Consider the following 18,239-nt stretch of genomic DNA (forward strand, 5'->3'; position numbering starts at 1 on the left):
ACATAGAATGATAAGAAATGATTTTTTGCTTTGTCGATAAAACAGTTTAATAGTCATTCAATAAATAAAACTTTTGTTGTCAATTAATAATATTTTTTAAGAATATTACATATTTCTACGTAATAATGTATTTGATGAAAGTTAGACATACATATTTGTTATTATTTTCTATTTTAATATCGAACGATTAAAAAATGAAAATCTCTTTATAAAATATAGAAAATAAAATTATAAATAAGACGTTTAAACACATAAACTGTATTTATAATAGTATTTTTTATTTTATTAGTAAGTATTATTAAACTCTTTACATAGTTTATCATTATCATGAATAACTGATAGAATTCTTAGCTTAATACATTCACTCGTTCTCAATGCACGCAGTATGTACCACTCGATAATTATACTCGCTTTTCATGACTATTCGTTCAACCCTTGACAACTTATAGAATAATTCTAATTGAACATATTACAAAATCTATTTATTAATGCATCCCCAAGTTAAGTAAACTTACGTGGAGGGCAAAGTTTCTGAAACCAGCTTTTTTTAGAGAATTAATAATAAAAATCAAATGGATATTTATATTAAATATATACTAGTACACAAAATGAATATCTTATATTTTGAGTAATAATCTAAAAATAAGCTGAAACATTTGAAATAGCATAACTACTAAATGAAATAGTCTATGTATATTCTTATTGTACAGCTCAGGGAGATTAAAGACACATTTCTACAATGTGTACAACTATTGAAAATGCGAGTTCATGAATAACAAAAGAGCATACATTATTGTACTCTTTTTATGCTTACATTTTAGGCTGTTTCAACGTTTTTATATTTGTAAACTTGTATTCATTAACACAAAGAGAATTACCATCAAAGAAAAATCATTCTATGTCTCTTCACATTGCTACATATTTTACTAAAACTTAAAATTTCCATATTTTATTAAAATGATAACGCAATTGTCATTGGTGCAACTGTATTGTTTAATCTGTATGTATTTATTTATATCTAACTTTACCAAATTGAATAAAAATTATAATTAGCTTTTTTAAATTCGTACATCCACAATTAACATTTTTAGGAAATAATGAATAACAGTAAAAAAATATACATTAACAAACTACCAATTATGATATACAAGTAAATATGAAGAATTAAAAATTTATTTTTTTAATGAAAATGAATGGATATTTTTATTTGTTATGTATATTACATAACTTATATCTTTATGTGAATCCTCTTTTTACAATTCAAGATTGCATAGAGAACAAATAAATGTTGAGAAATTGTACAACTTGGTTTCAGTTAATTTCAAATAAATACAATTCGTACAAAGAGTAATAATACAATACAGCAGCATTGATGCCATTTGATGATCTATTCCGGTATAATCACTAGCAGCTTAAGTTAACACCATAAACATTATCAAATGTGACAGACTGAAAAATACCAAAACAATATTTTTGATACATTTTCATAGTACTAATTGTCAATGGTAATCTGTTCGCGTGAAAATTATATTATTTTATTTAATTATTATAGTCCAATTCCATCCACCACAGAAGAACATATATTTTTTTGAAAGCTAACGACAGAAAAAGATTCTTTTTTGATATTAAATTAAATGTTATTTTAAAATTATAAATGAATATCTCATTCTAAAAAATGTAAGAAACTGCATATCTATATCTGTTACATTTTTGTTTGTTTAGTGAATAATTAATTTGTAAATGTATTAGTATTCGTATATCGCAATGAATTAAAAATAAATTTGCATAAAATGTATCACTTTAAATGATAACAAAATAGCTTCCTCCCGCTATAAATTTCATGTAATTATTTGATAGAATCTGAGTGAGAATCTAAAAGAGAAAAATTGTATTAGATTATAATAATTACAGGAAATTTTATACATACATATATATGATTCCTGATTTCTTATATTCTAAATCTGTTCTAATATACAAATTTTAAACATACCCAATTTCTATCAACAGAAATAATTCATTAATATTTGATTGAGTTTTTTTTTTATGTAGTGAATATATTAATTAATGAAAAAAATTGATGAATAGATATAATCGTGCAGAATTATTATTATTTTCTCAAATTACAAACTCTTTAGTAAACTATTTTTTTATTGTAATTATTGATGGAAAAGTGACATTTAGTTAACATTTGAAGTGATCCATCAACACACTTTATATGATAATATCAAGCATGTAAATCTTTCAATTATTAAACGTAACTGAATCAAGACAAATATAATGTAATTTACAGCATTGATAAGTTAGGACTACAATAGATCATTTACATAACATTTGAATTTATGTAAGACATTGAAATATTATGCAGTCACACGAGAATCACATATAAAGTGCTAGATCATATAAAAAGAATAAGAACGTTGAAACATTCATCAAGAGTGCCAACTTCATACAATCCTACATCACATTATAAAACAGTGTAATACTTATAGAAAATATTTATACTTTCTTGTTATTTAAATTTTACACAATGAAAATGATAAGTGATGCATTTATATTTACTTTGGAACTCTAATTAATTCTTGTTATATGTACTCTCTAAGACCCTATTTTATTTCTCTCTCTCTCTCTCTCTCGCGCGCGCTCTTTCTCTCTCTCTCTCTTTCGCGCTTTCTCTCGCTCTCTCTCTCTCTCTCTCTCCCCTCTCTCTTAAGAAAAACTTTTGTCTGTCACGAGCATTCAAGTATCTATAAACGTTCCTTTAATATAAAAAAAAAAAAAGATTAAGAGTTCATATTTTAATTAAGATTGAATATTAGGTACAGTATTACTTATTATTGAAACTAACTGAATCAGATCAAATACTTATTGTTTAATGGCCCCGATAGTAAATGAACTTAACGAATGTAATTTAGTAAGATACATATATGTTGCATATTAATTATGAAAAAAATATTTCATCAATTTTGATTCATACATTGTACATTTTATAAACTTCACCTTCCAGCTAATGTTACCCTTCAATAGTTTAAAAATGGTTGCCATATATTTTGTAACTTACAATATTAAGTGGAACGTAATAATAAGTGGAACAGTTTTACTTGGATATCTTTAAAATCATTGATTTTTAAGTGTTTAAATATACAATGAATTGAGCAAGAGTGGAGCATAAACAAATGCTAGTATTTTTGTGATTAATTTTCATTTACAAGATGCCACTTCACGGCCTGCAGTGGATCATATATACAGCATAATATTATAATATTACAGTAAAACGTCACTTTACTATGTTGCACTATAATGCCATTACAGTGCAACAGCACGCAGATAAAAACACACATTCATCTAGGACATTTATGTTATCTCAAAAGCCTGCTACGACGATACTATTTAATGCAAAATCATTTTTCATCCTTTATTGTACTTAAAGTTCGCTTGTACTTGTCCTAAATACATTAAGTCATGCAGCTATCATAGCTCTGTGCATTTTGTTATTTCTTGATGGCCAAGTATTTACTATATGCACGTGAAACTGTATATCACATGTATCTTAGGGTAGTTTTGTTTCTTTTTTTGTTATATATCCATTGTACTTCTTTATGTATGTATCAAATTATGTATCACACCTAAAATCTAATATCCTTTAGAATATACACATATAAATCAATAGACATTAGCTGCCTTCATAAAGGAAAAAAAAAAAAAAGAAAAGTGTAGGGAAAAAATTTAAAGACGATATTTCACTCTAAATAATAAATGATACTAAAGTCAGTAATAAATATATAAGAGAGCAACTCAGTAAAACATAAGTCTTAGTTTTTGCAGGTGATGGAAAAACTCATTTATCAATTAATACTTGCAATTAAATAAAATAATATATTTCTTAGGACAAGATTTCATGAGTTATCAAATTAAAAGGATGTAATTTGAATTCTTTCGCGATCATAAGTTAATAATGAATCAAAAAGAATTCTCTGTGTGTAGAGTCTATATTATAACAAAATCATTTGACAATGTATAAGCAGAATTTTTCGCACATGACTCCACATACATATCAATCTTCATTTTAGAACAGACTCATACGACCAAAACTGTAGAAAGAGTACGATTTCGCAAAGCACAGTACATCACAATTCTCCTATGTAAAAGTAAGAATGTCATATAGTATACTGTGTTCATTGAGCCAGATGATGCAACTATCACATAGCACTATTAAATGCATTGTTGTCACATGTACGGTGCTGTTGCTGTTAATACAAAAAATTGTTTACTCTGTCTCTTAGCAACAAACTTCTCATTACAAAATTCTGCCATGTTCTTTCTATCCACTAATTATCGGCAGTTGATGTACGAACGTCATCTCTTACACAAATATCAGTCAATAATTTATTCTGAGAAGTAACCTCTTCTTATACATGAAATAGCATCGTTAAGCAGGCATTCACACTTTTTTCCACAACAGAAATTCGTTTCCTTTTAAAATCCTATAACAGACAAACAAACAGTCACCATGTTTTGGGCTTACCTCATTAACAAGAGTGTGATATTTTAAACTTGGCTTTAATAAATATGCAATGTGTATCCACTTTGATGGTGGCTGTACTAGTGGTAGTAGTAGTGATGGTGGTAGTAGTGGTGGTTGTGAGAGTAGTTGCAGATATAATAATTTCTACATCATAGTGTTTGTCGTTTGATCTTGCACAAAATATTAGGCAAGAATTACAGTTTATTCAGTCCTGCATTTCCTCCGGCAACTCATGAGGATTGAGAATACCCGGTACTGCCATTTGCTGTCTCCTTTTTTCTTCCTGAGCCAATCGCAAAGCTGTTTCTCTTTCTTCCAAATAAAGATCAGAGTCATCTTCACCAGTATATTCCTAAAAAGAAAAGATACAAATTAACAAAAATTTTCTTTCACGTTACTATTATTAACAACTTTCACGTTATTATTAACAAAAATACCATCGATTAATACTTACTCTTATCTCTACAAGAAAATCTCTCAAATGTTCTTTGAATGCAGGGATGTCTTGATCAAGATTAAACAAACCTTGTACAGTTATTTTAATCTGATTATCAGTCAAATGTTGAAAAGCAGTCCTGAGTAATCTTGCTACAAATTCTTGAACATACATTGTATTATCAGGCATAGGTCCAAGCGGTACCTGTATTCTTCCTAACTCAACTAATGTAAACATGTACGCCAAAATTGTAGCGTGCATTGTAAGGCCTATAGAATAACATTAATAAGTATACTATACAAATATAAATGTAACAGATAAATAATATATATAGATATAATATCTACAATGTAAGACAGTAATGCAAAATAATTTTACCTGCGGTATGCGATGTATCTGTAACTACGCTAAATACATGTTGAAGAATATCTGTAAAATATGTCTGATAAAAGCTTTGTGCAGCTTGTTCATGCTGCTCAATATTTCTTAGAAGTTGAAATAAGATCTGCAATCCTGTATCAGCTACATTTCTCATTGTATGTTTGAATGCCCAAATAATAGAATCAAGCACAAGCTTGAACTGTGCTGGTGGAATTGATAAAAATGCGGGGAAACAATGATTATTCACTGCCTAAATGAAAAACAAAAAATTGATCAGAAGTATTTAGTCATGATATTACACAACATATGTATTATGATATTGTTTTAATTATTATTATTTTTACCTGTAATAAAAGGAAGAAATTCGTCCTATGTTCAGGAAATTCTTCAAAATCTTTATTAATCATTTCTAAAGTGCATTCAAATACAGCATCAAATATTTTAGGTACTTCACTTGTGATATGAGCTTCCAGTTTATTTACTATAGTAGCCATAGCACTGAGTACTTCTGGTTCTCTAGCGCAATGAACATTTGTCTTTTGATAATCCAGTAATACTGCGTCTAACAATGGTGGTATAAAATTCTCTAGTACCTAAAATGTTTGAGAATGAAGACTTTTGTTAACACGTTCTTTAAACGCATTTTTGTGCCCTTCCTAAATTAAAAAGTATTCATCTATAAAAAATGATAATACTATACCATTTGTGGATCGATAGATTTGCTAACCCAATCTGATATTAATTTTAGTGTTTCTTTTTTTACTACTCTCATACTCTTAATTAGAGGTTGCTTCATTACTGTTTCTCCGTTTAAAGCTATTGCAGCACTTATATTCTCACTCATAACCTAAAACATTAATATTTGTTAAATCATTTCCTCTGAACTTGTTGCATTAACCATATATCACATTTTATATTACTACCTTATAAACATTCAACATATCGAGATATATTCTTCCTAACTGTATCACATATGGATGTCCTAGAGCTTTACAAGCTCTAACATTTGTTTTCAAAATACTAGCAAGTTGTTTAACTGCTTCAGGATCTTTCAAAACATCAACATTCTGAAATGAGAATCCATATAATATTATATAATGAACATATATATTAAATAATCTGTTTAGAATTAATGATTTTTAATCTTTAAATTTAAATTATGAAAATTAAACTCACTTTTGAAGCTTGACATATAATATCATCCCAAACTTGATTGGGCAAAAGCATATATTTTTCTATTAGTCGTTCCTGAACTAATGTATCTGTTTGAGCATTAATCATATAACCAACAGCTTCATAAAATGTATGTACCTATACAATGTAAATGAAAATGAATGTGTGTAACGATTTCCAATATTTTTTTACATCACTAACAATTTTAATAAAATCCTTAAACTAAGACTTTACCTGCTGAGTCTGAAGATCACAAATAATGCTACTAATTGTTGAAAGGATTTCTTCAATAAACGGTAATGCTTCCCCAACCTGTGTTGTAACAAAATGTCGCCTACATTTTAAAGCTATTTTTATGAATGTGTCACAGGCCATATCTTGTACTCCATCGTGTGTCTCTAAAATAATTATTAAAGAATATTAATACATGTTCATTTCCTCTATATATATATAAATAGTTAATATAATAAATAATTAACAATGTATAGTTTAAACTTTTTAATACATTACTTACCATGCATAAATTCAAAGAGCTTATTGACAACAGTTTTCAAAAATTTCCAATGAGCTCTAAGAAATCGTGGATACTGTCCAACAACATACATAATATTACTGGCAATTATAGCTTTATTATCTTTACCCTTTTTTTGTTCACATAATCCAAGTAAGTCTTTAATTACTGTCACTAAAAATCTCTTCTCATCTTCCTCGTGCATTGCACCAGAAATACTACCTATTGCCCAGCATAGCTAATGTCCAAAAAAAAAAGTATTATATAAGATTGATGAAATATTAACTATGACAAATATTACCCCTTTAAAAAAATTAATTACCGTATTGAGATTTTTCCAAGACCATTCTGAACCGTTAACCTGATTCTGGAGTTTTTCCGTCATAACACGATCAGTATCCACACAGTCCAAATGAGTAAGATATACAAGAGTTTCTCTCATATTTTTGTACAAATTAATAGAATCAGTGTCTTTCATAAATTCTCGTACTACTTCACCATGTTCATTTTCAACCACCAAAACTTCTTCTGGTTTAGCCATTCTACTGATCATTATATATCTGACTTTAGTCAAAACTGTACAGTAAAAGACTCTCCTATGTGAAATTGCCATATTCTTGGACGCAAACAAAGGTGCAGGTGCCACAAATGGATGATCTTTATATAAATCAGCTAATAAACCATTCCAGTACTCTAGGCAAATTTTGAATATTTCAACTTCTTCTACTTCTGAGATTAATACAAGATAATGCAAGGCTTTTAATAATGTTTCATTTAACTGTTTCTTTTCTATCAATTGACCATGTTCCTTTAAAAAAGTACAAAGAAACATTGCCAAATTTTGTATAAAATTTTGCTCTTGGTTTTGCCCAACTGCATATGCTTCTCTAATATTAGTTTCAAGTGGAAGCATTTGTTCTAACTGCTGCATCGTATTAATGAATAATGCAACAAACATGTCGTCATAACTTGTTACTGTAACAGCAGCAATTTCTGTGAGACAATTGAGTGTAATATTCCTAAATATTGGAACATTTAAAAACTGAAAAATACAAAAAATATATATATTTATATATATGTAATAATGTATAAGTAAAAGAACGTAAATACTAATAAATAAAAATTATGTACCTTAAATATTAATGTAGTTATCAATTTTGTTTCAAAAATATACCCAAGTGGTATCCAATTCAAAAACCTTAATAACGTTTCCAGAGTAACTGCTACCAATGGTACATTCTGTGAATTATCCATTACAAACTGACAAAGTTGAAAAATTTGTGAGAATTCACTACACATTGTATCCTTCAAATGTTTAGCTTTTGTTTGCGTCATTTGACCACTAGAAAAGTCAAATACTTCTTCTGAAAGAAGTTTCAGAATGGCCATGTTATTTTGACAAAGGCTTTCATTTGTTTTACTCGCTCCAACAATGTCACTAATAAAAGATTCCCAATTTTTTGGCCATTCTCGTTTCAATACCTATAATTCAATATTATTATGATTTCAAATTTTTTAATTATGTTAGTAATAATAATTAATATTCATTATACTGCATTACCTGCACTAAGATCATATTCAATTTATTGAGATAAACTTTAGAAGCTTCCATTGTTTCTGGATCACTACTAGTTTTTATAATGAGGCCTACGATATATTTTTTTATTCCCTCGCATTGATTTCTTGGTAGTACTTTCCACCGTGTCTTAATTACTTGCTCCAAGATTTGCAAGGCATAATATTTTGTTTGCTGATTCTGTAGTAAAGGTGAAATAGAATAATAAATAAATAATAAATGAAAACACATGATTAATATTCTTCCTGATTTACTGCCAAACATATTTTTTTGGCACAAAATGAGACTCGAGAAATAACAAACTCGTAAATTTTGAATAAATTGTTATGTCAATTATGAATTTTACCACCTCTTCTAATTTTAACATTATATGAATCATTGCTAAAATAAATATTTATATTTGTAATGTGTTATTAATGAAACACAAATTAATATAGGATGTTTTATAGGTAATTAATTCAGAAAAAAGTAAAAATGCTAATTAAACATTCTAACAATTTTAAATTCTAAATCTCTATGTTCTTGAGATAAAGAATTCATCAATTTTTCAATAACAATAAATTCTAATTATATATTACTTCATGAGATATAAAATTTTAATGAATTGAACATTATTATATACATATGAAAATACTATATGCTACTATATCATAAATTACAATTTTTTATGAAATTTAAGTATTAAAAAATAACAATGCAATTTGCTACTATTACATTCTACGCTTAATATTTGATAAATACTGAATTAGATTCTTTAATCTTCTTTTTCTGTAAATTATCCTCTTTTATACTGTTCAATTGAATTATAGCTATACAGTATTTCTACAATACGTATAGACATGAATTTTTAATAAATATCTGTCTATATTCCAAACTGTTACAAGCAATTTTGTAATTTTTTATATAAAATTTTGAACAGTAATGTTTAATAATATTAACTACATTTTGCACGCTACTCTATAGGAATGATTTTATTCAAGTTAAATTCTACTTTCTTAATACGAATACTTTATTGCGTATGAATATTATCAAGCATGTCGTTCTTGCATACTAGTACTATTGCAATTATATTTGATACATATATTATCTGATGATCTATCTCACCATAAATATATATGCGCAGATACCTGTGTTTTAATATATCATAATCAAAATTACCTGAGAATATTCTAGAATGGTATCTACACGAGTCCATGCATTCGGATGCTCCTTAAGGGTGGTTAAAACCTCCTGCGCAACCCTTTGTTGCTCACCTATTCCAGTGTACATACATCCTACTATATTATCAAGAAGCGTTATATCCAACTTCTGGTTAAAGTCCAATAATTTGGATGCTTGTTCTGCCAAAGTTGCCATTCCGTAGTATAAATTTTCTTCCTTTCATACACTTAATCTAAACACAACAAATTTTTTTTTATATAATTACATATAACTCTGTGTACATAGAGCAAAAATAACATACATATATTAAAGTAAATTTATGAATAGATATAAGCAGCAAATGATTTTCTCTGACTAATTACTTTAACGATTATGATAAAAAATAAATCATCATTTTTATAATTTATAACGTATATTAAAACTACACTAGTAGTAATAGTGTGTTACAAAATCAAATGCAAAGAAGAAAATCATTCCCAACTTCTGCGAGGGAGGTCACCGCACTGCGACCGTCCAACCTAACCTACATTTGACAATCTCAAACAAATTTCGTCATTATTAAAATGTATAAATAAATAATTTAATAGATATAATTGAGAACAAAAATAATAATATAATAGAAGAAAAAATATTATTAGAGAAAACAGTGAAAATCTGCGGCATTTCGGTCGCCCGGGCCTGATTTCCCCGCTGCGTCGTTGTTCGTAGATCGAAGTCAAAAGTATCGTTTTAAACCTACATCAATGACTCTCATACGCAGATTCTCAAAAAAGGTATAAAACACACGTTCCACACTGATAATCACGACCTTTTCGTGCAAATCACAAGCACAAAAGGATTAAACACACCGCTGCTGATTCCCGCGCGCGAATAATTTTGTTCTTCGTTTCACACACTCGCCGTTCCTCACCGCCTTTTTATCATCTCTTCTCTGTCCCACACAGCACCCCCTACTTCCGTGCACCCCTGCCCCCTCGCGCTCTTTCACTCACACTAACTCTCTCGCTTCGTTCGTTCGCACGTCTTTCTCTCTCTATCTCTCTCTTTCTCTCGGCTTTCTCTCTCATTCTTTCTCGCTCATTCCTCATCCGTTTTTGCTACATTTGCGATGTTCGTCAACGAAGAAAGGTGCCATTCGTCGTTGAAGTTATTCAATCTTTCCCATCAAACCTTAAACTCATCGTACCTTCGTTTCATAGATTCCAAAAGGGACTACACTCCTTTTTTCACTCACTCATAGCGAGAAACAAGAAAAACGGCCACACTGCGTTGTCGCCGAAACCCAACCTCGAGATTTTCGAAAATAACAAGATGGCCGAAAAGTTTACGTGACCATTGCGGAGCAACGAAAGACGTGATTGGATGCGTCGAATTTTCTCGACCAATCGCGTAACATATAAACAACGTTCTGAGGAACATCTAATGACGTCACGTGACTTCATAAGATGTACGTTTATTCCACTTTATTCCGTTTTAATTTCAGAATATGTATATTCAATCATTCATACATACTTATATCTTTATTATCGTTTTGTTTATGTTAATTTTCAAAATTAAGAGAATTTTTACGATTCCTAGTAAAAATAATTTTCTTTTCTATTGTATATATTCATATGTTTTACTTTTCATTTAAAGATGATATTTTTAAATAATATAATTCTTTTTTCATTTGGTTTGTTTTAAAAGAGATTGTTTTATTTAATAGTAAATGTTTGTTTAACTGTTTAATGCTAAATATCTAAACTGCCGATCGAAAAGAGAGATTGTTGAATATCATTGAAGACGATTGCATACAAGACAAAGTAAAGTTCAACCAATTGTACGTTGGCTTGTATGAAGAATAGATTAGAAAGCTCCAATCATACTTAGTCTTTATAGTACAATTATTACGATTATATAACATTTAAATAAGACGCATATATGTAACTGCCAAAGAATTATTTTGACAAATAAAAGATATTGAAAAGTAATTATTCATCCTATTAATTTTAAATGTTAAATTACATTTATTGAATGTTTGTATTTTTTTAAATAATAAACTAAATATAATATTATTTTTTACTATAAGAATCTAATCGTTATCATGTATTTTTCTGAATATCTTTATACTCATAAACTATTCAAAAGCACAGCTGCACTTATGCAGCTTTATGTTGACACGTTTCTGATTCAAACTAAAGAAAAGTAGTTATATAAAAACATCGGTCTATAGAAGATTTAAAAGTTAAGTTAATTTGAAATTTTTTGATTTAGCATCTATTGGCAAGTATTACGTAGTATAAAAAGAAATATTGAAATATGTTTGAAAAGGCCTTTCAGAACATAAGTGAGGTTAATCATAAGTTCATTATCTGAACCTTTTTTTGAATACAAGAATTATATATTTATTAATTTAATACTATGGATGTTACAAATTTATATACACATAAAAAAGAAGATATTGAAGGCAAGGACATATATATTGTAGTAATTATAAGTTTTATAAAAATAGTAAATAAATATGTAGCATAAGTATACAAAATTCTAATAAAAGATACATTTTATTTAGATGAAAATAATGAAAAGGTTATTGCTCTTAAAAATAGTATACCATTGTTAAAAGATATTTTTCATATACATAGAAAAGTTGGAGAGGGTACATTTAGTTCTGTTTACTTAGCTACTTTAAAATCATCTGATGGTTCTAAGAAATATGCATTGAAACATTTGGTACCTACTTGCCATATAGAAAAGATAGAACGTGAATTGCAATGTTTAAAGCAAATCGGGTAAATACTAATGGAAATTAATTTAAATAATAAATAGCTATAAATATTACTTTGATATATATATATCTTTATATTAAAATCTTATGATTTTTTAGAGGTCAAGATCATGTTGTTGGTTTAGAATTTTGTTTAAGAAATAAAGGATCTGTTGTATTTGTAATGCCATATATGAGGCATGATAAATTTTCTGTAAGTTTAACATTTTATCTTGTACATAATATTTATAGCAATAATACTTTTTAATGCAAATTTATTATGAAAAAGTAAGTTTGATTAATAATTAAAACATGTTAATTAGGAATACATTCAAGATATGACAGTACAAGAAACAAGGGATTACATGAAAGCATTATTAGTTGCATTGCGCAGAGTACATCAATTTAATATAATACATAGAGATGTTAAACCAAGTAATTTTTTATATGATCGCTCTAATAAAAGGTGATTATACTAAAAGACAATATATATTTATTAATCAATTGTTAAATAAAAATCTAAATAAGAGTAAACATTTTTAGATATTTATTAGTTGATTTTGGATTAGCTCAAAAATATACACCACCAACATTAAATGATCAGAAAATTTTAAATAGTACAGTGCAGTCTGTAAAAAGAAAAAGATATGATGAAGTAAGTGTTTTTATAAAATAATCTACTTTCATATTAATTTCTACTACTTAATGTCGAATATTTCTCTCATATAAATTTTGGTATTCGCAGAATAGCAAAAATGTATCTTGTACTTCTGAAAAAATCTACATGAATGATCAATGTGTATGTTTTGGAAAACCTAAAACTTGTTCTTTATGTTTAAATAAACGATCCCAAGTTGCACCTCGAGCAGGCACTCCAGGCTTTAGAGCTCCTGAAGTACTTTTGAAATATTCTTTACAAACACCAGGTATAAATTACAAACAATTTATATTTTAAAATAATGATTAATATATTATATACCAATTAATATATTAAAACCATTTATTGTATATAAATTTTAGCAATCGATATTTGGGCAAGTGGAATAATAATGTTATGTATCCTAAGTGGTACCCAGCCTTTTTTCCGGTCGCCTGATGATTGCACAGCCTTAGCAGAAATAATATCAATATTTGGTACACAGAAATTACAACATTGTGCACAAAAATTAGGTAAATTTCTAATATATATATATGTATATATTTTTTTTAACTTTGGTTTTTGTTTCAATTATTTTGAAAATTAAATTATTGTAAAATTAGTTTTCAATTGCTTTATTTTTTATTTATTTTATTTATTAACTTAGGAAAAAAACTTATTACTAGTGAAAATTTACCAGGAATTGATTTAATGACATTATGTCAAAAATTACAAAAAAGAAACAGAGATTTACCACATACCAGTAATTATAAAAACAAGGTATTTTTATTCTTTTGTTTTGTTTTATCCATGATTTTTAAAGGGAGCATTATGTATTAGTTAAATTTAATGAAAAATATATTCTCCAATTTCTAGATATCATCATCATTTGAACAATATCCAAAAGAAGCATACCAACTATTAACAAGTCTTTTAGATGTAAATCATAAAACGCGAATTACGGCAGAACAAGCTTTAGATCATCCATTTTTTAAATTATCATTATAAATAGTTTTTATATCTTTTTAAAACAAAACAAAACAAAATATATGTATATATACATACTATGTGATAAATAAATAATTTTTATACATTTTGTTAACTACTGAAATAAATATTATTTTCATCATATGTATAAGAGTTATACAGTATTTTATATAATAATTTATGTGTTGAGTAATTTTAAAAGGTAAAATAAAATCAAATTTTGTAAAAATACAAAATATACTTCTTGTAGATTAATGACCTGATTTTGTTATTAAGTAACAATGCCATATAATACATAAATAAGCACGGAATCTATTTATATTTATTATTTGCAAAATCATATGCATAAATAATATAAGTTATGTAATGAAATGAAATAAGTACAATGCATATTATGTACATGTGTCAATATACATGCGTAAGAAATTCTAATGAATCACTGAATACATTATAAGGCACTTTCATTAAAATGATTGCTCCTGTTGTAATGAGAGTAAAATATTAAAATATTATGGTGCTGTAGGGAGAATGAGTTTCCAATCAGCAGCAGTTCCTAAGGCTTTTGATGCTAGATCTTTAATTTTTTTATCTTTCACAGTATCGCTCTTTACTAAAGCCATTAAAATTTCTATTATATCTGTTTCAACCAACTTTGCAGCAACATCTTGTGAGCTTTTAATCATATTTGATACAATAATTAAACCTCGATATTGTATTTCAGATTTGGGATTAGCAAGCAAAAAGCGTAGTACTTCTAGCCAATTTTTTACATCAAAAATTTTCTCTATAGTTTTGGTGCTTACTGATGTTAACATTGCTAAGGCTCCAGATGCAGCTAAACTTGTATCTTCATCTTCATCTTCACAAAGAATCACAAGATATTTCACTCTGTCGTTTTCTTCTTCAAAATATTTGATTGTATCTTCGCACATTATTAAATTGTTTATTACTTGTGTAGCTGCACGTCTTAACATATCATGATCTTCATACATATACGTTTCAATCTTTGAAAAAGCACCTTCTTTCAGAAGACGTTGTCTAACGGTATCACTAACACCAGCTAAATTACATAACGCCATTAATGCTTCAAAGTTTTCTAATGCCGAACATTCTGGATCTAAAAGCTTTAGAAATGGTCTTATAACTTCCATGATTCTTTGTCCAGGAAATGCTACTTCTGGATTTATTGTAATGCCTAAACGAGCTAATGCTTGAGCAGCTTGTTTTTTTCCTTTGTCTGTTCCATTTAAAGCCAAAGGTAAAAGAACTTTTGCACCTCCTTGTTGTACAACAATTCCTCTTACTTCTTGTTGACTACATAATGCATTAAAAACACGTGCTATTAATTCTTTACTATTTTGACTCTCTGTTTTAGCAAGACAGACTAAAGCACTGGTTACACCTGCTTTAGCTAAAGTATTTAATCTTTTATTTACAAAATCTGGATCGTCAAATTCATGTTCTTCTGGTATATGGTGTTTAGCAAATTTAGCTAATTCTACCATTTCAGGTATCATCTCTTGTTTGTCATAAGCATTACATAAGTTAACTAAAGTTGTAACTACTCCATATAATACAGACTGATCTCCAGTTTTGGCAAGTTCTATCATAGCCTGAATGGCATCACGATCTTCTATTAATTTTTCTTTAACTTCAGCATCAAATGTCAAATAAGAAAGTCCTTCTACGGCCCATTTTCTCATATCTTTTTGTTTTTTAGGATTAATCAAAAATCTTCTACAAGCTTCTGCTAATTTTTTTGTCGCTCCATCAGCAAATGGTTTAATGGTTGCATCCGTACCACCTGAACTACCCAATTTGCATAAACCAACTAAAGCTCGTACACGAATTGAATCATCCTTTGATTGGTACAGTTTTTTAAGTATATTTACACCTTGAGATATTATAGCTGTAGCTTTATCCTTTTTAGATGCTGCAGCTATGATACATTCACATGCAACTTTCTGTTGCAATGGATCTTCTGTGCCTGCCATTACAAGAATCATTTCCATAATACCTTCTTTAGCAACAACTGAATTTCCCACGTCTAAAGGTCCAAGTAATAATGTTGTTATTGCAACAACAACACGTACCTGTGAATATATAAAACATTTTAATTATAAATCATTTATCAATAGAAAAATTATAAAATCAAGCCATTACCTTTGATTCTATATCTGGTGTAAGCAATTTTGCTTTTATGTATTCATCAATAGCATTTCTAAACCTTTCTTTAGCAGCATCATAATACATATTTTCATAAATTCTTGCCAAACAAACGCTTGTTATAGTACGCGTAGATGAAGTTATGTCCATTGCAGACTCATACTTGTATTCTTCTAACTCACTAGCTACTTCCATCAACCTTTGCAAACCTTGGATTTCTACTAAACGTTCTGCCCAATTTAAGGTGGTGTAATGTATATTACGCATTATAATTTCTATGATTGCATCCCTAGCTTGACCAGTAATTGTTCTATTTGTTGTACTATATACTAAACAAGATAAGATGGTATCAATTTCTTTCTTATATTGTTCACATAAATCCTTATTAGGTTTAGTTTCTGGTTTATTATCCATTCCACTATAACTGTTTAATATGGTCTGAAATTTTAAACATATAAGTAATATGTATATATTCACATGCATATTTATGTTATAAAAATGAATACAAAATTTATTTTTAATTGTACCTGCATACAATATTGAGCTGCATTAACTCTTTCTGTATTTTTACTATTGATCATTTCTAAGATCCATGGTATACCCAGAATATTTAAAATTTGTTCAGTTCTAGTGATATTTTCTTTACATAATTCAGCAACAATACGAATAGCAGTTGTAACTATTTCCTCATTCTTTTCTAGCTTTAATAATTTCATTATTTTAGATGCTATTCCTTCGTTAAACATTATATCTGCACCAGCTCTTTCACGAGATAGTACTAAGAGATTATTTATTGCCGTTTCTCGTTTTTCTTTATCGTATTGTGGATCAAAAGTTATATCAATCATTTGAGATACCTAGATACATATACACATATTTAAGAAATACATAATATATGTATACATATTGATAAAAATTCGAATAATTATATATATTTACACCAAAATGAATAAGAAAAACAAGTAATAATACATACCCTTGAGCTAATACGAGAATTCTGTTTATGTCGATCTTGTACAATTTCATGTAGACGTGCAATGATAGGTTGAATCGCTTTATTACCAGGATCCACAGAAATGATATACCGAGCATCTCTATATGCTTCTTCGAATCTTTCTAAAGCTTCTAAAGCTTGGCATCTGCGAAACAAAGCTTTTGGTTCTTTGGGGCAAATTTTTAATGCCTCATTGCAATCATTAATCGCCTTGTTATAATCTTGTTGTTTCAAATACGTTGCTGCACGGTTCTTATAAAAAACAGCTTTCTCAACACTTTCTTCTTTTGTAAGGTTGAGAGCATTCGTGTAACAACTCAATGCTTCAGACCAATTGCCTTTATTAAATTCTTCATTACCTTTTTCCTTCCACTCTTGCGGTGTTAAAGTTGATTTTGTCATCTTAATATATATATATATATATCAAATGTTATTATATATTTTCTAATCTATACAACAATATACGTAAAAAATAAATAAATTAAATAAATTCTTACTTTCACGTTTATTAGTTGAGAAAATTTATTTATTTATGCGATCACAATGAAGTAACACGTCTAATTGTATAAGTTTTTAAATTTCTTAGATAAAACTATCACTTCTGCAGTGATCACTTATAAACTTGCACAGTTCGCGTCAGAAAGTTTTCTATCACTGTTACTATTCTTGCATTATATTAAATGCAAATTAGAAGTATCTAGACGTTACTAGATAGTCGAAAATTTATTTTTGACTTCTTTGGCTCATGCTAAACGGAAACGTAGTTTTTAAAAATAGACGAGAATTCTTGTTGATAAGGACGTATTTTTTTTTATTCCGTTTTAATCTATATAGAAATGTAAGGTTATTTTTTTTTCTAAAGATGCAACTAGTATTTAAAAAATAATAACTTTGGCACAAGAATTTTCTTATTTACAATTAGAAAGAAATATGTGATTTAAAAAATGATTAA

The 18,239-nt window shown here is 28.0% G+C and overlaps 3 protein-coding genes across 7 annotated transcripts; 1 reads left to right on the forward strand and 2 right to left on the reverse strand.

The window, feature by feature from the left end:
• Positions 1 to 2,667: 2,667 nt before the first annotated feature.
• LOC122523546 (exportin-1) lies at positions 2,668 to 11,198 on the reverse strand. 3 transcript variants are annotated; one of them, XM_043645370.1, is made up of 15 exons: positions 10,500 to 11,198; positions 9,758 to 9,992; positions 8,585 to 8,779; positions 8,155 to 8,505; positions 7,346 to 8,065; positions 7,027 to 7,261; positions 6,747 to 6,910; positions 6,516 to 6,650; positions 6,263 to 6,406; positions 6,040 to 6,186; positions 5,684 to 5,932; positions 5,337 to 5,589; positions 4,977 to 5,227; positions 4,721 to 4,874; positions 2,668 to 4,481 (listed from the first exon to the last, which is right to left on the reverse strand). In XM_043645370.1, the coding sequence occupies exons 2-14, from the start codon at positions 9,953 to 9,955 to the stop codon at positions 4,728 to 4,730; spliced, it is 3,189 nt and encodes a 1,062-aa protein (XP_043501305.1). In that variant the 5' UTR covers positions 9,956 to 9,992; positions 10,500 to 11,198; the 3' UTR covers positions 2,668 to 4,481; positions 4,721 to 4,727. The 3 variants fall into 3 exon arrangements, with proteins under 3 accessions (XP_043501305.1, XP_043501304.1, XP_043501303.1); XM_043645369.1 differs by having other exon boundaries at positions 2,668 to 4,874; positions 10,947 to 11,198; XM_043645368.1 differs by having other exon boundaries at positions 2,668 to 4,874.
• Positions 11,199 to 11,410: 212 nt separating this feature from the next.
• On the forward strand, positions 11,411 to 14,199 carry LOC122523560 (cell division cycle 7-related protein kinase-like). Of its 3 annotated transcripts, XM_043645401.1 has the most exons (10): positions 11,411 to 11,726; positions 12,014 to 12,206; positions 12,309 to 12,528; positions 12,624 to 12,717; positions 12,827 to 12,969; positions 13,047 to 13,158; positions 13,249 to 13,429; positions 13,524 to 13,673; positions 13,808 to 13,920; positions 14,017 to 14,199. In XM_043645401.1, exons 2-10 carry the CDS (start codon positions 12,161 to 12,163, stop codon positions 14,146 to 14,148), a joined length of 1,191 nt encoding a protein of 396 aa, XP_043501336.1. In that variant the 5' UTR covers positions 11,411 to 11,726; positions 12,014 to 12,160; the 3' UTR covers positions 14,149 to 14,199. The 3 variants fall into 3 exon arrangements, with proteins under 3 accessions (XP_043501336.1, XP_043501335.1, XP_043501337.1); XM_043645400.1 differs by lacking the exon at positions 11,411 to 11,726 and having other exon boundaries at positions 11,752 to 12,206; XM_043645402.1 differs by lacking the exons at positions 11,411 to 11,726; positions 13,808 to 13,920 and having other exon boundaries at positions 11,753 to 12,206; positions 14,017 to 14,117.
• Positions 14,200 to 14,376: 177 nt separating this feature from the next.
• On the reverse strand, positions 14,377 to 18,203 carry LOC122523548 (protein unc-45 homolog B). The gene is made up of 5 exons (XM_043645372.1): positions 17,785 to 18,203; positions 17,270 to 17,689; positions 16,821 to 17,150; positions 16,291 to 16,731; positions 14,377 to 16,220 (listed from the first exon to the last, which is right to left on the reverse strand). Exons 2-5 carry the CDS (start codon positions 17,687 to 17,689, stop codon positions 14,637 to 14,639), a joined length of 2,775 nt encoding a protein of 924 aa, XP_043501307.1. The 5' UTR covers positions 17,785 to 18,203; the 3' UTR covers positions 14,377 to 14,636.
• Between the last annotated feature and the right edge of the window lie 36 nt (positions 18,204 to 18,239).

The sequence above is a fragment of the Polistes fuscatus genome, unplaced genomic scaffold (genome assembly GCF_010416935.1).
Source record: "Polistes fuscatus isolate 324 unplaced genomic scaffold, CU_Pfus_HIC Scaffold6, whole genome shotgun sequence".
NCBI classification, from domain to species: Eukaryota; Metazoa; Arthropoda; class Insecta; order Hymenoptera; family Vespidae; genus Polistes; species Polistes fuscatus.